The sequence below is a fragment of the Nannospalax galili genome, unplaced genomic scaffold (assembly GCF_000622305.1).
Source record: "Nannospalax galili isolate Female #2095 unplaced genomic scaffold, S.galili_v1.0 scaffold1023, whole genome shotgun sequence".
Classification (NCBI taxonomy): Eukaryota; Metazoa; Chordata; class Mammalia; order Rodentia; family Spalacidae; genus Nannospalax; species Nannospalax galili.
The window spans coordinates 1181206-1203987 of record NW_008349234.1 but is presented as its reverse complement, the minus strand read 5'-3'; the positions used below and the strand labels follow the sequence as shown (position 1 = coordinate 1203987).

At 37.1% G+C, this 22782-nt stretch overlaps 1 protein-coding gene across 11 annotated transcripts in view; it reads left to right on the top strand.

The window, feature by feature from the left end:
• Tanc2 (tetratricopeptide repeat, ankyrin repeat and coiled-coil containing 2) overlaps nucleotides 1-22782 on the top strand; it is a 496754-nt gene that overhangs the window by 283864 nt on the left and 190108 nt on the right. For all 11 annotated transcript variants that reach the window (XM_029570133.1, XM_029570139.1, XM_029570138.1 and 8 more), the window contains one exon: nucleotides 10350-10613. In XM_029570133.1, coding sequence (XP_029425993.1) covers nucleotides 10350-10613 — 264 coding nt within the window. The remainder of the gene's footprint in view (nucleotides 1-10349; nucleotides 10614-22782) is intronic.

Here is a 22782-nt window from a genome sequence, read left to right as displayed (position 1 = left end):
CCTTTTGGTCTTTTTGAGACAGGGTCTCCCTGTAGCCCCAACTGTTCTGGAACTCACTATGTAGACAAGGCTGGCCTTGAACTCACAGAGATCTGCCTGCCTCTTTTTTAACCCACTGAGTCCCATCAATGCTACCAGGATGTGCATGAGTATAGGTTGTCCACTGGCACCTGGACAAACTACTAAGGGCAACATGCCTGAAGAAAACTGACTATCCTTTCCCCAGTAATCATCAATTGCCAGTAGCACCTCAGCTATTGGTGGGACATTGTGAGCCCCCTCCCCTACTCATGCTGTAATTTTACGATGGCTTGATTCAAAGGGTTTCACTCTGTAGCTTAGGCTGGCCTAGAACTCAGTGTATAGCCTAGGCTGGATTCAAACTCATGGCAATCCTTCTGATTTAGCTTTCCAAATGCTAGGTTTACAGACATGTGTCATGCCTCTCAGATGGGTTGACTCTTAAGAGTAAAATTCTTGTGGCTGGGTACTGTGGCACACATCTATAATTCCAGCACTTGGGCCATTCTTGGCTACACAGCAAGTCCCAGACCAGTCTGGGCTATATGAGACTTTATCATAAAAAAAAAAGTATGCTTAACTTCATAAGAAAGAGCCAAACTACTTTCCAAATACTTCATTTTTGTTTTTTTCTGAGCTGAGGACCAAACCCAGGGCCTTGCGCTTGCTAGGGTAAGTGCCCTACCACTGAGCTAGATCCCCAAACCCCCCAAATACTTTAAAGTGGCAGTGCCATTTTATATGCACATGAGTAACAAAGACATTAGGGTTTACGTGCATCTTGTTTTGTTTTTTTCTTAAACAACAATTGCATGTGTAGTAGTATTTTGTTGTGATTTAATTTGTCCTTCCCTAATGATTAATGTTAACAAACACTTTTCATGGGCTACACAGCAAGTCCCAGACTATATCTATTTAAATATTTTACACATTTTAAAACTGGTTTATTTTATGTAACATTAGAATATCTTGATTTATTATTCTACTTTTATTATAACTTTTTATTTTAACAATTACATTAATTTATTTTGTGTATGTCCATCTGTGGCATGCCATGATGGGCATGTGGAGGTCAAAAGATTACTTTCACTATGCAGGTTCAAGGATTAAACTCAGGTCAGCAAGTGCATCGCCCCACTGAACCATTTTGCTGGCCTATGAGCAATTTTCTTTTTAAATTTAAAAAAGAATAACTTTTATTTACATATGAAGAACTCATAGATTGAAAATCATATCAAGTCTATTTGCAAGACTGTAATTTCTGCTTCCTCATAGTATTCCTTCCTCATCTGAACAGCAGTTTACAAAGACATGTCATATACACGGTTTTTGTTCTGAGTAGGCACTTTATTTGACATCAAAGAAAGAAAATGTCTACAATCTCAGAAAAACATATCTATTTAACTTATTTGGAACTGTTTTCTCACTATTCTTTGTACTTGTTCTACTGGGGAATAATTATAATTTTAAAAAAAATAGAAATAGAGACATTGGATATAATGGAAAAAAGAATATGTAAATTTTTCACTGGATTACACATATGCAAAGCATTTCATTGAGGATTAAATATGATCAAGTCTTTTTCCATCATATTGTCATCTACCTCTTCACCTTCACAGTTATTAGAATTCTACACACCCTCCTCCACTTAATCCCCTACTTAGCAACCACTGTTATGCTAATGTTTGCCTCTCCTCTACTTCCCATTGTACTTATGACCAGAACACCTCCAGTGAAGCCAGTTCCCATTATATTTAACCTATCTTGAAGCACAAGATATTATTTCTTTTTTGAAACACTTTCTCCCTGACTCTCCCAGGCTCTCCTGTTTCCTCTGAGTGTTTCATCCCCAGACTCTTTGAAGAACTTGGTTTCATTTGTAAGCCTTCTCTTCTCTTACACCACAAACTTAAGATATAGCTCCTGCGGCTATATGCTGACTTTTCCATTTGACAAGTTCTATTCTGCATATCTTTATTTGAGTTGCTCATAGATACTTGAAATTCAACCTATTTCCTAAATTCAAATCATCTTTCCCATAGCCCATATCTCCCACAGCCATTAGTTCCTGCAGTTTCCTACTATTGGCCCATGTACATAAAAGATTAAACAAGTGCCAATAACAGTATTGACTCTCAAATAGTTTTATATTGTGGATATTAAAAAGATTATCTTGAACTATAGTACTTAATTAGACTGCCATTGGAACTTACAGCTTAGAGTTAATAAGGAAACTCATGTTACTATGCCAAAAATCTATTTTATTTTGATTGCTGTATTTCAACATATTTTCTTCTGTACCCTTTTATATTTTGTCTCACGTGTTTACAAATGTTTTTCTAAAGCCAAGTATGGTAACTCGTGCCCATAAATCCCAACACTCCTGAGGCTGAAACAGAAGGTTTACAAGTTTGAGGCCAGCCTAAGTAACAGGGTGAAACTGTCCAAAGCAAAACAGCCACACCCCCACATAAGAGGATCTGTGACATTACAAAAAAGTTAAAAGCACAATTCCACCATTCTCTGTTCTTTTGAGAGTGGACAGGTGGATGGTCATGTATGTGTTTATGGGGTAGTGGTCACAGTACAACCTTTGGTGTTATTAAGTATCATCCACCTTTTTTGAAACAGGAAATCTGTATGACGCAGATCTTGTTGATTTAGCTAAGCTGGCTGGCCAGCAAACCCAGGAATCTGCCTGGGTCTGCCTACCCAGTGCTAGGATTGCTAGTAGACACTACCAAGCCTGGCTTTTTTAAACTTTGGTTCTGAGAATCAAACTCACTGCGATCGAAGTAACCTTTTGAAAATGAAAATGTAATCATTGTCACTCATGATTAACTAGATAAAACCCATTCCATTTACTATGAACTACAACTTCCAGGCTGATCTAGACTGTCTACTCTCCATCATCCCTCCAATATGCTGTAGCCAGGCAATACCCAAAGAATCCGGGTTTTCCTATAGTTTTTAAACCTCTTAGTCATTAAACCAAGGTAGCTTAAAATCAGCCATTTACACTGTGTAGATCAGCATATCCTCCTACAGATCAGTCAGAATATGATATTGCTTTTGGTTTTGTTTTTCAGTGAGCCAATTATTAACTGCTAGCAACATGTTACGGGTACCAACCTCACCTCCAAATTCTACCCCTTTGAATGTTTTAATTCTTTTATTTTTATTTATTTTTTTAGAAGAAGCATTTCATTACAACTTTAACATACTCAATTAACAATTTCCAGAGCAAAGATACCTCTTTCAAAAGTGGCTATAAAATTTTTAGGTTCACAGTTGAATTAATACAGTTATAGAATATTGAACTCAGTATAAACCCAGTAAGACATAAAATTGAATGAGTTTTTAACCTTTAAAAAGATCTCCATATCATTTTAAAATATACTGTTTCTTACAGAAAGACTGACTGGTTTTGCTAATAACACATAGATGTTGACACATGCGTTTCTAATCTGTATGTATCTGATTATTACTAGTCATGATCGGTTGCACTTGGCTGCTTGGCACCTCTGTATGGATATAAAGTCATCGGGTAGATTTAAGTAGTAATGTTTATCACCTCTACTACTTAACATGGTGTAAATTTTTATGGTTCCTCCTCAAATATAACTCTTTTTTTAATTTTTTTTTTTGTGTGTGTATATCACACAGAACATCCCAAACAATCTTATTCATCTATGTACCCACTTCCCAGGTGGCACCCTCCCATAGCCTCCCCACACACACACACACTAGAACCCTTTTACTCTGTCTTCCCTGCTACTGTCTGCTGTGGTATCGGCATCTCCTGCTGGTCCCCAGTACTTGTCCATCATGTGACTCTAGTCAGCCTATCTAGAGTCTTTGTTTTAGGAAGGTCAGCTGTTCCTCATCTAGCAGCAATCACTTGTCAATAGTCCTTTAGATAAGATTGGGGTCTGCTGTTCATGTTCCCAGTTTTATACTGGGTTACTATCTGGGAGTCTCTTGGGCCACCCTGGCCAACAACTCAAAAGAAGGTATCTCCTACCTGACATTGTTGCTTGTTATGTAGCCTTTAGCTAAACATACGGATTCTTAAAAAATTATATTGGCCCCTTTAATCTTTACTTATACTTTCCTTTTGGAGTGTTTAAGGCCATACAGTTGGCCCAGATAAACCAATTTATTTTACTCTTAAGGCTGTTTGAGGATCTGTTCCTCAGGGGTCATATGGGCTTGGGAGAAGCCCCTGGCTCCTTTCTTTTACCAGGTCCATCTATGTGAAGATGAGTCAAAGGTCCTACTCGACAATGGCTGGCTTCACTTGGAAGCATGGAAGAAATGATTCCTCTGTGTTGACCCTCCTCTTTGTAGACTGGTCACTGTTCAAGTCCATCTCGTGGGATCTCCACGGCCTCCTTGATCCAGAGGACAGGTGACTCACCACAGTTACAGGACATTTGGAGAGATGCTTATAGTCCCCTGGAACTAGTCTACTTAGGAGGGCAAGAAGCAAAAAGTGTCCTTTAGGTCCCTCTAACCAAATTATTATAGGCCTCAAAGTATGTCTGTTAAACATCCAAGAAGGTTAGTTCTTTAAATTAACGTGTGTCACGTAGGTAGAGCTTGGGCAAAGACCAAACGTTCTCAGATAAACCTTGCTTAGACATATATTATATTCCTTGATCTAGTTGTATGCATAATTTATCAGTAGGTTGTTGGACTAACATGGCTCCTTTTGGTTTCTTAAATCTAGCGAGGCATTATTTATCTCTCACATTGCCTAACCCTTCCATCATGGTTTCCCCAATTAAGGTGCCCCCATTTTTCTCATTTCTCCCTTAATAATACCCTTCTCCTGTAGTCCTACCTCAATTGATCTCCTTCTTTCCCTTTATCCCCTAGGTTCCTTGTATACCCTTCCCTTCCCCCTCCCTTAAACTAGCCCAATTTTTATCCATATCTCCTTTATTAACGCCTGTTTCTTACTGTTCTTCTCTTTCAGATTCTTTCTTTTCCTTTACCTCCCTGGTTCCTTTCCATTATCCTGGTTCCTGTAGTTATGTCTGGATACATACTCACTTACCAGGATTTGGTGCTAGGATCCACATATGAAGGAGAACATATGTCATTTTTTGTTTTTTGTTTTCTGAATCTTTGTTACTTCACTTAGTATAACAGTTTCTAGTTCCATCCATTTACCTGCAGATTTCATGATTCCATCTTTCTTTACTGCTGAGTAAAACTCCCATATAAATGAACCACATTTTCATTATCCAGTTGTCAGTTGAGGGGCACGTAGGTTGCTTCCATCTCTTATCTATTGTGAAAAGAGCAGCAACAAACATGAATATACAAATGTCTCTGCAGTAGGATGAGTTCTTTGGGCATATGCCAAGGAATGATATCAAGTTGGCTTTATTCCAGAGATGCAGGGATGGTTCAATATACATAAGTCAATGAAGGCCTTTGACAAAATTCATCATGCATTTATGTTCAAAGTCCTAGAGGGAATTGGACTGGAGGGAACATGCCTCAACATAATTAAAGCCAAATATAACAAACCCACAGCCAACATCATTCTAAATGGAGAAAAACTGGAAGCATTCCCATTGAAATCAGGAACCAGACAAGGTTGTCCACTATCTCCACTCCTCTTTAACATAGTGCTTGAAACTCTTGCAAGAGCAATAAGACAAGAGCAGGAAATCAAAGGAATAATAATTGGAAAAGAAGAGATCAAATTATCCCTTTTTGCAGGTGATGTGATATTCTGCCTAAGAGACACCAAAAATTCCACCAGAAAACTCCTGGAAATTATAAACATGTTCTGTAAAGTGGCAGGTTACAAAATTAATTTACAGAAGTCTGTAGTCTTTCTATATACCAATAACAACCAGTCAGAGAAAGAGTACATGGAAACACTCCCCTTCACAATAGCTGCAAAAAAAATAAAATGAAATATCTCAGAATAAACCTGACCAAAAACATTAAAGACCTCTATAATGAACATTTTAAGTCTTTAAAGAAAGAGATTGAGGAAGACATCAGAAGATGGAAGGACCTCCCATGCTCATGGATTAGAAGAATTAAAATTGTGAAAACTAGCATCCTACCAAAAGCCATTTATAGATTCAATGCAGTGCCAATCAAAATCCCCATGACATTTTTCACAGAATTGGAAAAAACAATCCTAAGATTCATATGGAAGCACGAAAGACCTCGGATAGCCGAAGCAACCCTGAGCACTACGAGCAATGAATGCTGGGGGGGTTACTATACCAGATTTTAAACTGTATTACAGAGCTATAGTCATAAAAACAACATGGTACCGGCACAAAAATAGACCCATAGATCAATGGAACAAAATCGAAGACCCAAATATGAGTACATGCAATTTCGGCCACCTGATATTTGACAAAGTGGCCAGGAACACACAATGGAGGAAAGACAGCATGTTCAGCAAATGCTGCTGCCAAAACTGGATCTCCACCTGTAGAAGAATGACCCTAAACCCCTATCTTTCACCATCCACAAAAGTTAATTCCAAATGGATCAAAGATCTCAATGTGAAGCCTGAAACTCTGAAATTGTCAGAAGAAAACATTGGGGAAAACCTACAAGATATAGGTGTAGGAAAGGATTTTCTAAACTGGACATCAGTTGCTCAGGAAACAAGGGCAAGAATCAACAAATGAGACCTCATTAAACTAAAAAGCTTCTGTACATCAAAGGAGGCAACCAGGGAAGTGAAGAAAAAAACCCACAGAATGGGAGAAAATCTTCACCAGCGACACACCTGACAGAGTTTTAACATCCAGAATATATAACAAACTCAAAAAAACAGAATCAGGAAAGGAAGTAACCCAATTAAAAGATGGGCTAAGGAGCTGAACAGAGTTCTCAAAAGAAGTAAAGACGGCTAAGAAGCATCTTAAAAGATGTTCAACATCACTAGTAATTAGGAAAATGCAAATTAAAACCACTTTAAAATTTCATCTTTCCCCAGTCAGACTGGCTAAGATCAAGAGAACAAATTATACCAAATGTTGGAGAGGATGTGGGGAAAGGGGAACACTCATCCATTGCTGGGGGGACTGCAAACTTGTTCGAAAGCAGTGCGGAGAACTCTTAAAAAATTACAAATGAATGTTTTAATTCTTTTAAAAGACTTTACTGTCTTGACTTTGTGAACTTATATATGGTTTGTTTGTTTGTTTCTCTAAATTAAACCTCTTTTACCCTTCTTTATGGGACCAACTAGTCTGAACAAAGGTGATGACCAAATTTAGGTGAATGTGAAATTGTTATTTGGGATGGCTGAGAGTTGGGAAAGTTTCACAAGGACATTTATTGAAGTCCTGCGTGTTCTTGAAAATGCTGCCTCCTCAAAAGCTGAAAGTTCAAGGTCTGTTTGTTTGGCAATATCCTTAAGTAGGAAGCCTAATTGGTCTCTTCCCCCTCTTTTCCCCAATACAAATTAAAACCTTTTACCAAGTCCTAAAATACTTGAAATAATATAGTGTGATACTAGGAGACATGCAAACATTTTGTAAATTCTATATTCAGAGCTTCACTTACATATCTTTAAAATGTGTCATTTCATACCTTTTTTGCAATATTTATCATTTCTTTACTTATGTACTTGTCCAGGTAACATATATATTTATACCCTAAGTAGAAATATTTTTAGTATAAGTACTAGAAAAATTGCACTGAAGAATGAGCCTGTTTATTTCTGAAGTTTGTTAACGTTTGCATTATCCTCCAAAACTGCCAGAGCAGCACAGCCAGAAATAGTGTTCCTCTCTCACCATTTCTCCGCCCGTCTGTGAATGGCAGTGGGACGTTAGCCCCTGTCTTCTCCTTTGTTTTCTCCCTCTTTTATGTGAGATTATAGTGTTGATACTAAATTTTAAATTTTTAAATATGAAGATAAAATCCTGAAAGTACAGTATCTGCTGTCCAGAAATATACAGTCTAGGTAAGGATGCATAGTATTATCTACAAAAGAATTCCTGCAATATTAGTAAATGATTAACCCCAAATAATTAATTACCTGAAAGGCCACTTGCTATCTGATAACAATGGGCAAGATGCCTAACTTTACCAAGCATTGTTTCCTCATGTATGTAATCAAGATACTACCAGTCCTGCTTAGAGTGTTGTATTGATGACCAAATGAGATCTACATTTACACAAGTTAAAAGTCAAAAATAAGGCTGGGCTGTAGTTCTATGGTAGAACATATGCTTAACATGCATGAAGCTCTGGGTTTAATCCTCATCACCACACAAAAAATAAAAGTTACAAGGTTTTAAATATGAATGTGTTATTATTGCTAATATTATTAAAGTTTATTTCAAATATTTTTTTTAAAAGAACATTACTCACCAGGCATGGTGGCACCTGCCTTTAATCCCAGCACTTGGGAGGCAGAGGCAGGTGGATCTCTGTGAGTTCAAGGCCAGCTTTGTCTACATAGAGAGTTCCAGGACAGCTGAGGCTACAGAGAGACCCTGCCTCAAAAAAAAGACAACAACAAAAAGAAAGAACATTATTCAATACTTACCTGAACTTTTTCTGGGGAGTTTCTTCTTAACCTGTTAGGCCTTTTCAGTCCCTAATTTGTTCATCCCTTTGAAAGATTTCTGAGTTCTACAACTGATTTCTGTTTCAAAATTACCACCTCCTACTTTACCCTTGGTTTCTCTTTATCTTGGTTAATTCTCGGTCATAAAGACTGGCCAAGATACAGAAATACAGATTTTCTTGATTTCATTTTTCAGCTGCCTCCATTTCTTACGGTTCTTCTTTTTTTCTTTTTTTTTAATTTTTTTATTTATTATTTTTATTTTATGTATATGCGTGTATTGCCTGCATTGTAGGTAAGTGCACCTGTGTCATGCAATGCCCACAGAGAACAGAGAGGCTGTCGGATCCCCTGGAACTGGAGTTACAGACAGTTGTTAGCTGGCATGTGGGCTCTGGGATTCGAACCCGGGTCTTCTGCAAGAACAACCAGTGTTCTTAACCGCCAAGCCATCTCTCCAGCCCCTTCTTATGGTTTTTCAAACCAGATACTAAATATGAGAAGTTAACCTCTAAACTTGACAGGTTCCCAAAGATATTCTGTGATAATTGTAATTTTATTTTTCCTCTGGGGCCCCAAAATATATGCTCCCTCCATCCTTCCTTCCTCCCTCCACCCTTCCTCATTCCTCTCCTGAGACAGGGTCTCACTTTTGTAGCCCAGGCTGGCCTACTATGTAGCCCAGCATAGCCATAAGTTGTGATCATCCTCCCTCACCTCCCAAGTGCTGGGAATACAGGCATGTGCCATCATACCCACATCTCTCCTTCAGTCCTGAGAGCTGAGTCCCTTAGTTCATCACCTTTTCTAGTTAAGTTCCTTTTTCTGTATCCTTTCCCTTTTTGTAGTAACAAAGTGTTTTTTTTTTCTTAAAGAAAAATTGAGGGTTTTTTTTCCCTAAATTCATCTTCCCTTGTACTCTGCAAAATCCAGAACTCCACTTAAATTTTCAGAATGAAAACTTCATTAAAATAGAATTGTGGAAATTACTCATAAGTTTATTTCTTTTCTTTGGCAGTAGGTACATTTGAATTATAGGAAAAGAAAAGAAACTAAGTGTAAAACTCTCCTGAGATAACATCCTTTATTCTTTTACAGTTATTACTGAAAAAAAAACCTTAATTTGGATTTTAGTGTTTTTCATATTTTTAATTTCTAGGGTTATGAACATGTTTCTATTCATGTACAATTATTAGTAAAACTAATAAAATTCTAGAACTTTCAATTTTTTATTTAATTAAAATCATTATTTCTTAGTAGGCCACTTAAAAGTGGTATATAAAGGATTAAAACTATAGAAAGGAATTGTTCCAGAAAGCCTATATTGCTTCCTTTTTGAACAAGTGCTTTCTACTATATTTCTACTTAGATACTGTTTTTTATTTGTGTGTGTGTGTGTGTATGTATAAACATAGGCCAGGAAATAAAGTTAAGTGGAAAAAGAAAAAGATGAAAAGAATAGAGAGATGTTGTTGGGACCTTTGGGGTTCTCTAGGAATCCATGAAAATAGTAAATACCTTCTTGGTAATCCTATAAACTTAGCACTAATAGGCCTAACTTGGGTCATTTAGCATTGGCATATAAATTTGCTTGTATAATGGTTTTAATTATTTAAACTTCTGGAGATGAAATGATCATAGTAACTTTTAAAAATAATATATGTTACTAGTATTCCCATCTACTCATGGATTTCAAATCATAAACAGATTAATTTCTACTTTTGATTTGTTTTAAAACATTTATTTTACTCTTTTCCAGCTACATTGACAAACTATTCTGAAAACATGGAGCGTACAAAATATGTTGGAGAAAGCAGTAAAGAATTAGGATCTGGAGGAAACCTAAAACCATGGCAGTCCCAAAAATCCAGCATGGACTCCTGTCTGTATCGAGTAGATGAAAACATGACTGCCTCCACCTACAGTCTGAACAAGATCCCAGAGAGGAATTTGGAAACAGTGTTGTCACAGTCAGTGCAGTCTATTCCTTTGTATCTCATGCCTCGGCCAAATTCAGTAGCAGGTAAAGTTTTGGGGGGTTTTTTGTAATTACTACTTTACTGAGTATGTAGAGAAATGAAAATAAATCATGTTTTAATCATATTTACAACTTTTTTTTCCTTAATCAGGTAGCCCTGACTGTCCTGGAACTCGTTATATAGACCAGGCTGGCCTAAATTCAGGCTGCCTCTGCCTCCTGAGTGCTGGTTTCAAAAGCATGAGCCACCAAGCCCTACAGTTTTTAGCACTTCTGTTCAACTTCTTTAACTCATTATTTTGTGCTTTGGTAAAATACATGCATATGCTTTTTGAACCTGGGAGAAGCTTCATTTTTCTCAAGTCGTTTGCTTAGTTCTACTGCCGTGATACACAGAAGTGCATAAAACCAGAAAGAGAGGACATAAAGTATGTCATCAAACCACTGTCTTTTATCTCAGATCAGAACTATTTATAAGAATTTTAGCTTGAACTTTTAGTTTTTTGAAACTTTTCAATAAATATTATTTAATTGAAGCATATTCATTGCACTTTGTATATCAGAAATGATCATCCATAGTTTGAGAGTATAACAAGCAGGGAAGAATTCAGGGAAGAGTTTGGTATTTTCACAAAATCCTGCCTATCTTCAAAGAATCACTAGGAAACTACATTTCCAAAAAGCAGCTCAAAGGCGGCAGCAAGGTCAGTTAACAAAGGAATGACATGGAAAGTTAGTGACTGAAATAAGTCATTTTTCCTTAGCACCCACTTAAAAGTGACATCAAGGGACATTTTGATACAGGTAAGTTGCTGTTTAATAATTCAAACCAGGAGTTTTGTAAAACTAGTCATCCTGATTATTTTTAAAATACATCATCATCTGGACTTTGTCCACACTATGGTCAGGCTCTTATTTCTCAGCTACAATCGTTTGTTATGTGCCCAGGTGTGGTGGTCCACACCTATAATTCCAGCACTGGGAGGTGGAGGCAAAAGGGTCAGAAATTCAAGACTACCTTCAGCTACATAATGAGTTCAAGATCAGCATGGGGTACCTAAAACCCATTTCAAAACAAAATTATTCATTATGCTGATGATAGTGTGGTGCTTCTTGCCAGTGCTGTTTCCCTTTCCTACCTGTTCTTTTGATTCTCACCTCAGAAAAATGATCAATATCTGTTCTCAGGTATGATTATGGGGAAATAGCTCATCTGTTAGATTCTTCACTTTTAAATAGTGACAGCAAATTTTCTCTCCTAGGTCCCTATATAAATATGTTGATCCTCAACAATGTCTTATTATGTTCCTAGAATATTATAACATGAAAATCCAAGCAAATTCAGCCTTTCCAGAAAGCAAGCATATAAATCTTTGCTTATGTATAAATGAGGAAATATATCAACCCCCCCTTAATAATGTATCCCAGTTTACTTCCTAACTAAGCTACAATACCTTTTAAGAAAATTCTGTCTATATTATTTGAAAAGGCATTGAGTACTTAGTGGTAGACAGAAGAGAGAGAGAAGCTTTATTTCAGTGAGCTGTGCATTTCAGTCATTGCTTACATTGTCATTCATTAACATTCTGTGCTACCCAACAAAGGTTGTTCTCCATCACACTCTGATCAAAGTTGACTGAGTGCTTCCTAAAGCTTCCCTTAGCCCAGGCAAACCTGTAACTGTTCTGCCTCTGTGTTGGTCGTATTTTCCTTCTTTTGTTGTATCTTGTGCTTTAGAGCATTGCCACAACTGAGAGGCCCATGGTAACTCAGAATAATGAATTTAGTATTTTGTTATTAGCCTCAAAAGCCATCAGGAATACATGTAAATAGCCACCAATAAGTAATAAGCCACAGGCACCTACCAAATCATGTATGTAATGCCCAGCCACCTTTTCCAGGCTGAACTCAGATGCATCCTCCTTCATGAAGCTTTCCCCAATCCATATGCCCTTACATTCTCAGCCACAAGTAATTGTTTCGTCCTCTAGACTCTTCTTATCCTTTCTATGCATTTTCTTTTCGTGTTGGCAACAGATTACTTTGCACTTTGGTCTAACAATTGGAATATAAACATTTTTAAGATTAGGAACTGAGCCCAGGCGTGGTAGTGCACGCCTTTAGTCCCAGCACTCGGGAGGCAGAGGCAGGCGGATCTCTGTAAGTTTGAGGTCAGCCTGGTCAACATAGTGAGTTCTAGGTCAGCTGAAGCTAGAGGAAGACCCTGTCTCAAAAAGACAAAAAAAAAATTAGGAACTGAGAATTCTCTAATAGACTCACTAAAATTTTTGGTTGAGTGAACTAATTATTATAAAGCTGTGAAATCAGCTTGAAACAAAAATACAACCTAATACATCAATGGTATTTTTTCTTTGTTATTCAATAGAGTACAGTCATTTCAAAGAGAATTATGAAAAGTGAAAGGACTGGGTACCTTCATTTAAAGAAAACAAGATTTATATGAGATTGTAATAGAAGCTAGCATGAAACAATTTTAGATTTTCTGTGACTTGTCAATACTTCTGCAAAAGTTCCTGAGCCCTGGGTAAGTAAAGTTTACTATAGGAGTCCTGTCCAGGAACCAGCATTCTGCAGACCTATGCTTTAGCTATTTGTGACCTTTTGTGTTCCTGGCCCTCTGTCACATGAGGGAGCTTCATTAATGAGAAATGAGAGATTCATTAATGTCCTCTTCATCCCTTGTACTATGTTCCATGAGCCTTAGATGTAGCAGTTACATTGTAGATGTGCCACTTAGGCTTGGGCAACTCATAGACAGTGTCTCTGTGTGACCAGTTGTGAAACTTTAATCGTCTCCATCTGGTGCGAAAGAAGCTTCTTTGATGAGTGGTGACAGGGATGTTTGTCTATAAATATAAGGATACATATTTTTCACATAGTAAGAAATTACATTAGTCTAGGGATGTGACAGTCTTGGGGTTTTCTCTAATATCTATGACCTCTCCAGCCATGTGTATTTGACTGTTTACAGTACCACACATGAGTTTCTTCCTATTGAGTGGACTTTTAGTCCAATTAGATTGATTGCCCCCACTATGAGCCCATTTTGACCCACACTGTTTTTGTAAAGAATCTTTCTTCGCAGCATAGTCATATACATTTGTTTACTTCATGACTGCTTTTGCACAACAGTTGAGTTCTTACAACAGAAACCATGTGGCTCACAAACCTAATTTCTTTATTGACTTTACGTAAAAAGGGCAGTCCCTCCTTTCTAAGATCTTTTCCTTGCATTCGTTTCAGTCCAGGTCAGTCCAGTTCAGCTGTATATCTTAGACAAGGTTGCTGCACTGCAATAAAACTACCTATATGAAAAAAAAAGCTACCTATATGGACAGAAGACAAAGACTTCAAACGATGAAAGGGCAAAAAATATGTTTTGTTATTAAGTTTTATTTATTCTTATGTTTCTATGATGTACATTTGACTAGATTGTCATCCATATGGTATATAGACAGTGCCTAGTAATAAACTGGTTATCTGCATAAATCTGGACCCCCATGTTTCAGGAACTTAGAAATTATTATGGCAATGAGAAATCTCCTAATGTTCTAATTTTTGTCATCTTTTTAGTGTACTGAAGAGATTATAAAGTATTTTTTCCTTTTTGAGAGGAAACATCTATAAGCAATTCATTATCTTATTACACCTTGGGGTTTATGAAATGATCAGAACTCAGAGACCAGTTAAACAACTATGCTTCTCCCCTCACGTCCTGTAAAATTTTTGTACAACAGCTGTCAGAAGCTTCAATCATTTGAGCCAGCGAGGTGGCTCAGAGGGTAAAAGCACTTGCTGCCAAGCTTGACAACCTGAGTTCAGTCTCAGACCTACAGAGTGGAATAGGAGAACCAACTTTTCCAAGTTGTCCTCTGACCTCTGCAGACTCACGCATACACATGCACATGCACACAAATGAAGTTGTGTGTTTCCATTACAGTGAATAGAACACAAGTTTCTGCACCAGCTATTTTGATCACCAGGTAAAGACATCATTTGATATGTTTAGAAAACAGCTTTACAGAGCAACATTTTATCAGGCAGAAAGAATCTTCTTGGGCTACAAGATTGTATTTTATTTAGAATTTCTTGTTGTACGAACTGATACTTTATAGTTAGTTTAAAAAATATTTAATTGTGGTCACCTTTTATGGACTTGTCATTTTGTTTGTGAATTTTTCAGCATTCTAAATTATACCCTAATGATGTATATTTACAACATCATCTTTACTACACGTGTTAATGTAATTGTGGATACAATTGTTAGGTCAGTTAGGTTGCTTATCTGTTGGAACAGTGATTGAAATAATTTATAGCAAATATTAGATGAATTTTAGGGAAAACACAGTGAAGATATTCTAATTGATATGCATTGTTGCATGTAGTATACTTAGCTAAATGTGATATGTGCTGCAGTACAATAATTTATAAAGTACTGTAGGAACACAAAGGAGGACACATAAAAAGGGAGAGTGGGATAGACAAGAGTAGAACACACCACAGAAAACTACATGTGAGAATTTACCAGGAAGATAAGCAGGAGAGAGGACTGGACCATCAAGAAGTTAAGTGATAAAGCACATTAATGTTTCTGCATGAATAGAATGCAAGCAAAGAATGACAGGTGATAGTGACAAGTGATACCAAGGACCTTGTTCTTTCATGAACAGCATTGACATTTTCATCTTGTTCATAGTAGAGAATCCTTAAAAGAGTTTAAGCACAAATTCTATTATTAATTTTACAGTTAGAAAAGTAACTGTTTGCATCTGTGTAGAGTAGGTAGAAGAAGGCTAGCATGGCATTAGGATAATAACGTTTAAGGAGAATAATGTTTCTGCTATTTTGCTAAATTACAAGTAATTGGTTGAAGGTCATATTAATGAGTTAAGAGAATGATTTAAGAGATTTTTTGCTATTAAAAAAAATATTAGTTTTTTTTTAACCAGAGAGATGCAAAGAAGAAAACAAAGCAGAAGATGAGCCTAAATTCCTTAATCAGTGGTGTCTGTTTACATAGTCTAGAAAGTAAAGATTTGTATATGTGAGATGGGTCAGTGGTTAGGAGCATGTACTGCTCTTCCAGAGAAACTTCATTCATTTACCAGAACCCACATCTGGTGATTCACAACTGCCTGTAACTCCAGTTCCAGGGGATTCAGTGCCCTCCTCTGGCCTTTATGGGTACCTGCACACATGTACACACACACACACATATATACACACACACAAACACATACACAATTCTTTAAAAAATATCTATTACATAATATATACAAAATCATATAAAAATTCAAATTCAGACTAACAACATAAAAGGGAAAGTGTTGCTCAGAAGGCTGAGGTACAATGATCATGAAAGGTAGCAGCAGCAGGATCATGAGTTTGAAGCCATCCTGGGCTACATATCAAAACTGTCTCGGATGGGCAGACAGATGAGCATAAGCCACTCCTTTATGCCTACTACCTCTCTCCAAAGATTAATATTTGTCTTTAAAATACATATATTTACATGCATCTACAGTATATTTGATTATAGTATATGTAAAAGACACGTGAGATTTTAAAAAATCACTAAGCCCCGTGGTTGAGAATACTTGCTATGCAAGTATAGGGACCTGAGTTTTAATCCCCAGAAGCCATGTAAAAAAGCAGGCATTTAACCCAAGCTTTAGCAGTCAGAGACTGACAAATCCTGGAAACTCACTGGCCAGCCAGCCTGGCATAAATGGCAGGCTTCCAGTTCAGTGAAAGACCCTGTCTCAAGGCAATAATGAGGAAAGGAAAGCAACAGAGGACACCCAGCATTGTCCTCTTAAGCTCTACCTGCATGCACACAGGCACACACACTTGTATAAGCAACACACACACACACACACATTTTAAATTTGATAGGATTTACACAAGAGACAAGAGAGTATACTTTACATATATGTAGAAATGAAGATAGCAACTTTATTTGTAAGAGCCAAAACTATGAACGTACCAAATACCTATCAACAACTGAATTAAAAAAATAATAAATTAACTATTCAAAACACATTAGAACATATTCATCTAAAAATGCTGATGATAAGCTGGGTGTGATGCTGAACACCTTTAGTCCCAACACTTGGGAGGCAGAGGCAGGTGGAGCTCTGTGAGATTGAAGCCAGCCTGGTCTACATAGTCAGTTCCAGGCCAGTGGGGACTATAAGGAAACCCTGTCTCAACTCCCCCCCACCCCCCAAAAAATGTTGATGATGATTAAGAAGCCAGATTTTAAAGAATGGATATTGTTTGATATCCTTTCTATAAAGTTCAACAATATACAATCTAGGTTATAGTTAGAGTGCCTCTCTTTATTATAGCCAACAGCATATATCCCCTAGCCCTGTTCCTGCTGACCTGTGGAAATGGTACTCAGGGAACTGACACATTAGTCTTCTGACTACTACTTTTGCTCTGAGTGATAAACTTTCATCTCTAACCCTGAAATCTCATGTATTCTTCCAGCACCCAGCTTACTAATTTACAAGTAGGGTAAGATAAGAGATCCTTCACAGTCCCTGGTTATAAGATAACACTTGTAATCATAACCACAAAATTGAAAGAAATGGCATTCCCAAACATTGATGAGGATGTAGCATAACCATGTTTAATGGGAGTATGTTACTACATTAATACTATCACTTTGTAAACCCATTTGGCAAGATCTAAAGGTGAATAAGCTAAATACACATTACCTAAAACCTAGCAGTTTTGCTCAGAATATCCATGAAAAATGATGTTTTCTTGTATTGCTTACTAGCTGAAAGTCATTTAACTTATTTCCATTGTGAGTGGTGCTGCTTTGACCATATGTGTTTACATACACATGGATAGACATAAGTTTTTGTTTCTCTTTGATAAGATACCTAGGAAAACACTTGCCACACTGTATACAAGAGCTGTGCTTAACTTTCTAAGAACGTGCCAAGCTATTTTACCAAGTGGCTGAGCCATTTTACATTCCTACCAGTGTACTAAGGGTTCCTATTTCTCCACATCGCTTCCACAATTTGCACCTGTTTTACCTTTATTATTGTAATTCTAATCAGTGTGAGATGATACTTGGTTATAGATTTAACCATATTTAAACATTTGCATTTTGTTAATGCTTAATAATACTGAGTTTATATTATTTCCTTAGTGAAATTTCTGTTAAGACCGTTGGTACAGTTTTTGATTGAGTTATGTCTTTTTAATGAATTTTAAGTGTTTATTTTTCTGACTACAACTTGTGTCAAATGTGTTTGCAAATATTTTTTCCCACTTTGCTGCTTTTCATTTTCTGTTGATGTGAAGCAAAAGATGTTTAAGTTTTGTTAAAATCTATCAGATTTTTTTAGTACACTATGGTCTTAGTGTCATTTTTTTCATCTTTTTGTGTTTTATTTTGTTTTGTTTTGAGACAAGGTCTTACAATGTAGTTCTGGTTAATCTGGAACTCACTGTGTAGACCAGGCTGGCCTCAAATTAAAGAGATACGCCTGCCTCTGCCTCCTGAGTGCTGGGATTAAAGGTGTGCCCTACCATGCCCTGCTTTCTTAATCTTTTTAATAGAAAGTAACTTTTTATATCAAATATTATAAAATTAATTTCTTTGTGTCATTTGAGTTTGTTTTAATTCAACTATTGGAAAACACTTCCTAATTCTGCATAGTTAAGTATGTTCTCCCTTTTCCCTTTCCTCTCCCTACTGTGAAAAGGGAGGGAGGGAGGGAGGGGTATGAGGAAAGAGAGAGAGTGTGTGTGTGTTAGAGAGATGGCTCAATGGTTAAGAGTATTGGCTGCTCTTGCAGAGGACCCAGGTTCGATTCCCAGCACCCACATGGCAGCTAACAACATCTGTAACTCAGTTCCAGGGGAATTGGATGCCCTCTTCTGACTTCTATGGGCATTGCACAACATGGGTGCACTCAGACACATGCAGGCAATATACTCACACATAAATTAAAATAATAAATATTTTTCATCTTAATTTTTTTAATATTTTACTTATTTTTATTTTACATGTATGAGTGTGTTGCCTGCATGTATGTGAGTGCACCCATGTCATGCAGTGCCATGAAGGTCAGAAGAGGGCTTCGGATTCCCCTGGAACTGGAGTTAAGGACGGTTCGTAGCCATCATGCGGGTGCTGGGAATCAGTCCTGGGTCCTCTGTAAGAGAAGTCAGTGCTCTTAACTGCCAAGCGATCTCTCCAGCCCCAAAATAATAAATATTTTTAAAAGAAAATGATGATAATATCCCTAATCATGCCAGTAGACCTTATTTGTTAATGATTGTTTACAACAATAAGGCCATTTGTGATGTTAGTCTTTCTAGCTAGCAGAGCTCTTTTAGCTTCTGAAGGAGTACTGATCATGCATCTTTTTGGCAGGGGGGGTCCTTTTTTTGACACAGGGTCTCCTTGTACCTCCAGCTTCCCTGGATCTCACTACATAGACCGGGCTGGCCTTGAACTCAAAGAGATCCTCTTGCCTCTGCCTCAGGAGTGCTGGGATTAAAGGTGTGCACCACCACACCCAGCCTAATCATGCATCTTTAAAGGGAAAGGAAGGGCATGAGATGGCTTGGCTGGTAAAGGTGCTTACAGCTTACTTGAGTTAGCTTCCCAGGAATCACAAGATAGAAGGAGAGAACTTACTCCTACATGTTGTCCTCTGACCTCCACATATCTTCCATGATGGGCAAACACGCATACATATAATCAATCAATCAATCAAGGTAATAAAAAAACTTAAAGGAAAAGGAAAGGCCTGGAGAATAGAATTGTGTATTGTTAGAGTAGTATACATGGCTGTGTTGAACAAAATACTTTACTAAAGAATTCTTTCTTATCAGTGTTGAACATATTAAAAAACAGCTTTACTGTTGCCTATAGGGCAAGTCATAGGTCACACAAAAGTTTATTTTAGATTGCTTTCTGTATCTGGAAACCATCATTTCAGTCTACTCTCAAGAGAGACAGGGAATCATCTAGAAACCAAATGAGACACTTTCAGATTTTCATAGATTGTAAATTTAAATGTTTCCAGAATATAGACAAATAAAATTACTTTCATAGAGATCTACCCTGCTCAGTATATAATGTATGTAAGAATGTGATGAAACTGAACTCCGGAATTTAAATGATTAATTTGTTAGGGGGCGGTGCGTTTGTGTTGAGACAGGGTCTCCCTGTCGCTCTAGCTGGCCTGGAACTCACTATGTATACCATGCTGGCCTTGATCTCACAGAGATCTGCTCCCAAGTGCTGGGATTAAAGGCATGTGTTACCACGCCAAGCTTTAAATCACTTTAAAATTAGTTTTCTTAGTTCAAGAGAGTCCTGTCTTTCATTTTAGCTCTTTACATATACATACATACATACATAATTTCGTGTATCTTGTAATATGGGCTTAGAACTGGTTTTCCAAACAGAAAGATAAAGGTCCTTGATAACAAGAGTGACTAAGGAGTTCAAATGTGAAATGGGCTTGAAATGTGGTGGAGACATTTATTGTTATTTTTATTTTATTAAATTGTTTACTTCACATACAAAATAATAAGTTTCATTATGTTTTCATATGTATAATATGCTTTTCCCATATTCATCACCTGTTACTCTCCCTTGTCCCTTGCCTCCTGCTGGTTTCTCGTCCTCCCCCCAGAAGTCTCCCTTCTGCTTTCATGTAAATTTTTTTAGTCTAGATTCTATACATGAGAGTAAACACAATATTGGTTCCCTTCCCTGATTTTCTTCTCTTATTCCCCATATACTTATTAAATTATTGTAAACATATGAGCCCCAGGAATAGTGTGAAAGGTAGGGGTGATGAATGCCAGTAATAAAAGACTATTCAAATCCCACTTTTAAAGTTTTCTTCTTTTTTAAACTTAGTATGGGCAATACAGTTATTTTAGAGATCAAATAATGTTAAACAATGATGTGAAAAACCACCATTCACTGCTGCGTATGGTGGCTCACATCTGTAAAGCCAGCACTTGGGAGGCTAATGCAGAATAATGGTTAGTTTGGGGTTAACTGGAATATGTACATTGCAAGACCCTATCATAACAACAAAAGAAAAAGTTAAAACTACATTTGTATCATTTCAAAAATCCTGGAAGAATAATGGCTTCAATTATCCTTACCATGTGGTATATTTCAACCTACTTTGGGAAGAGAATTACCTTCTTTTGCCTGCCACAAACAGAAAACTGCCCATAAATCATTGAAAGTCCTTTAGGCAATCTGGCTTGGTGATGCACACCTATAATCCCGAGACTCAGAACTGAAAAGTGGGAAGTAGAAGCAAGAGAATCCCAGAGATTCGAGGCCATCCTCTCTTACATAGTTCAAGGCCAGCCTGGGCTACAAGAGACCTTGTCTCAAAAAACAAACAAAAAGTCTTAAGGAATGACAAATTGTATTATATCAAGACACGTTTTTTGGTTTTCTAACACTTTTATTTACAGGGACGGTAGAGTCAGCATATATGCAAATGTCTATGGAAAGTTATTTTAAATTTTTTACTGATCTTTTATTCCTAACATATATGTAAGAAATATGAGACTCCTAAAATAATCATCTTTATTTTACTAACTATATTATAAATATAAATATATTAATCAAATAGATTCAGTTATATACTTTTAGAAACATAATGACTCACACAAATTAAGTTGTTAAATGTGCCAGTTAAAAGCTCCGGGTTCAGGGCTGGAGAGATAGCTCATCGGTTAAAAGCACTGACTGCTCTTGCAGAGGACCCGGGTACGATTCCCAGCAGCCACATGGCAGCTACGAACCATCGTTAACTCCAGTTCCAGGGGAATCTGATGCCCTCTTCTGAACTCTGTGGCATTGCACGACACAGGTGCACTCACCTACATGCAGGCAATACACTCATACATATTCAAAAAGCTCCAGGTTCTACATGAGAAGATAGTACTATTTACTGAAAGTATGAAAGCTTTCAACTGGATGGGCTAGGTGTAGCTCAATGCTGAGCACACTTGCATCTTGAATGGTAAAATGACTGCCTAAAGTAGTTTTCTAAGTACAAATTTAAATTTCCTGAACCTTTAAATTAAAATTCTAAACAATGAATAAATTTGAACTCTTGAATTTTGTTGTGTTCATAATTTCAATTGACATTGAACATTTTGGGGCTTTTTTAAAAAATTTTTTTACGTGTATATCAGTGCACCACATGCATGCAGTGCCCGGGGAGGTCAGAAGAGGGTGTCAGATTCCCTTTAATTGGAGTTATAAATGGTTGTTAGCCGTGATGTGGGTGTTAGGAATTAAATCCAGGTCCTTTGCAAAAGCAGCCAGTTCTCTTAACCACTGAGTGATCTCTCAGGCCTGGATATTTGTTTAAAGCCTGTGTATAGGACGGAAATAGAAGACCATTGTGGACTTGTGGTTTGCTGGCAGAAATTATCAGTTGGCTGTAGGTTATTCTTGATTTCTTAATATGAGACTGGCAATGAATTAGAGGGATGTGGAAAGGAGGAAACATTTGCAGCAGCTGTCGTCAGTGCTTTGTGTGAGAATGAGGGTTCTGTTGGAAAAATACAAACAACAAAATCCGTCACACTATAATCTCTGTCCATCTACTTGTTAATGCTTGGAGCGGCACAGTTTTCCAAGAAAAGGATCTTAAGCAGCAGGTAAATGTAGAGTGGGCATCTAAGGGGATTTAATGAATCTAATTAGAAACTATAATGCAGATTTTATAGAAAATCAAAAGTGATTTCAACAGAATGATGACTTTATTTGAATAAGGATAGGAGAGTGGCTTCTTATCTAGGGACTAGCAAACAGAAGTATCCTTCCAGTCTCCCTGTTCAGGTTCAGTCAAAGTGACAACTGTACTACTGTGATCTGTTTGCTTTAGTGGCAGCAGACATAAGAAAAAAAAAAAAAAAGAATAAAAAAACTAAGGCTTCCAAACTCAGTATGGAGTTGTTTCTGAAATATTCTTTACCAGATGTTGTCTGTTGGATTTTTTTCTGCCCACTTTCTATGCATTTAAATCATTCACTTTTAAAAAGCATGTCAGTTAAATGCTTTATGAATGTATGGTCTTCAGCTATTTAAATCTGATAAAAATCTATTTTTTTTAAAGTTTTTCTCTTTTTTTTTTCCTATTCCCTCTTCCTGTACTAAAAACAAGGA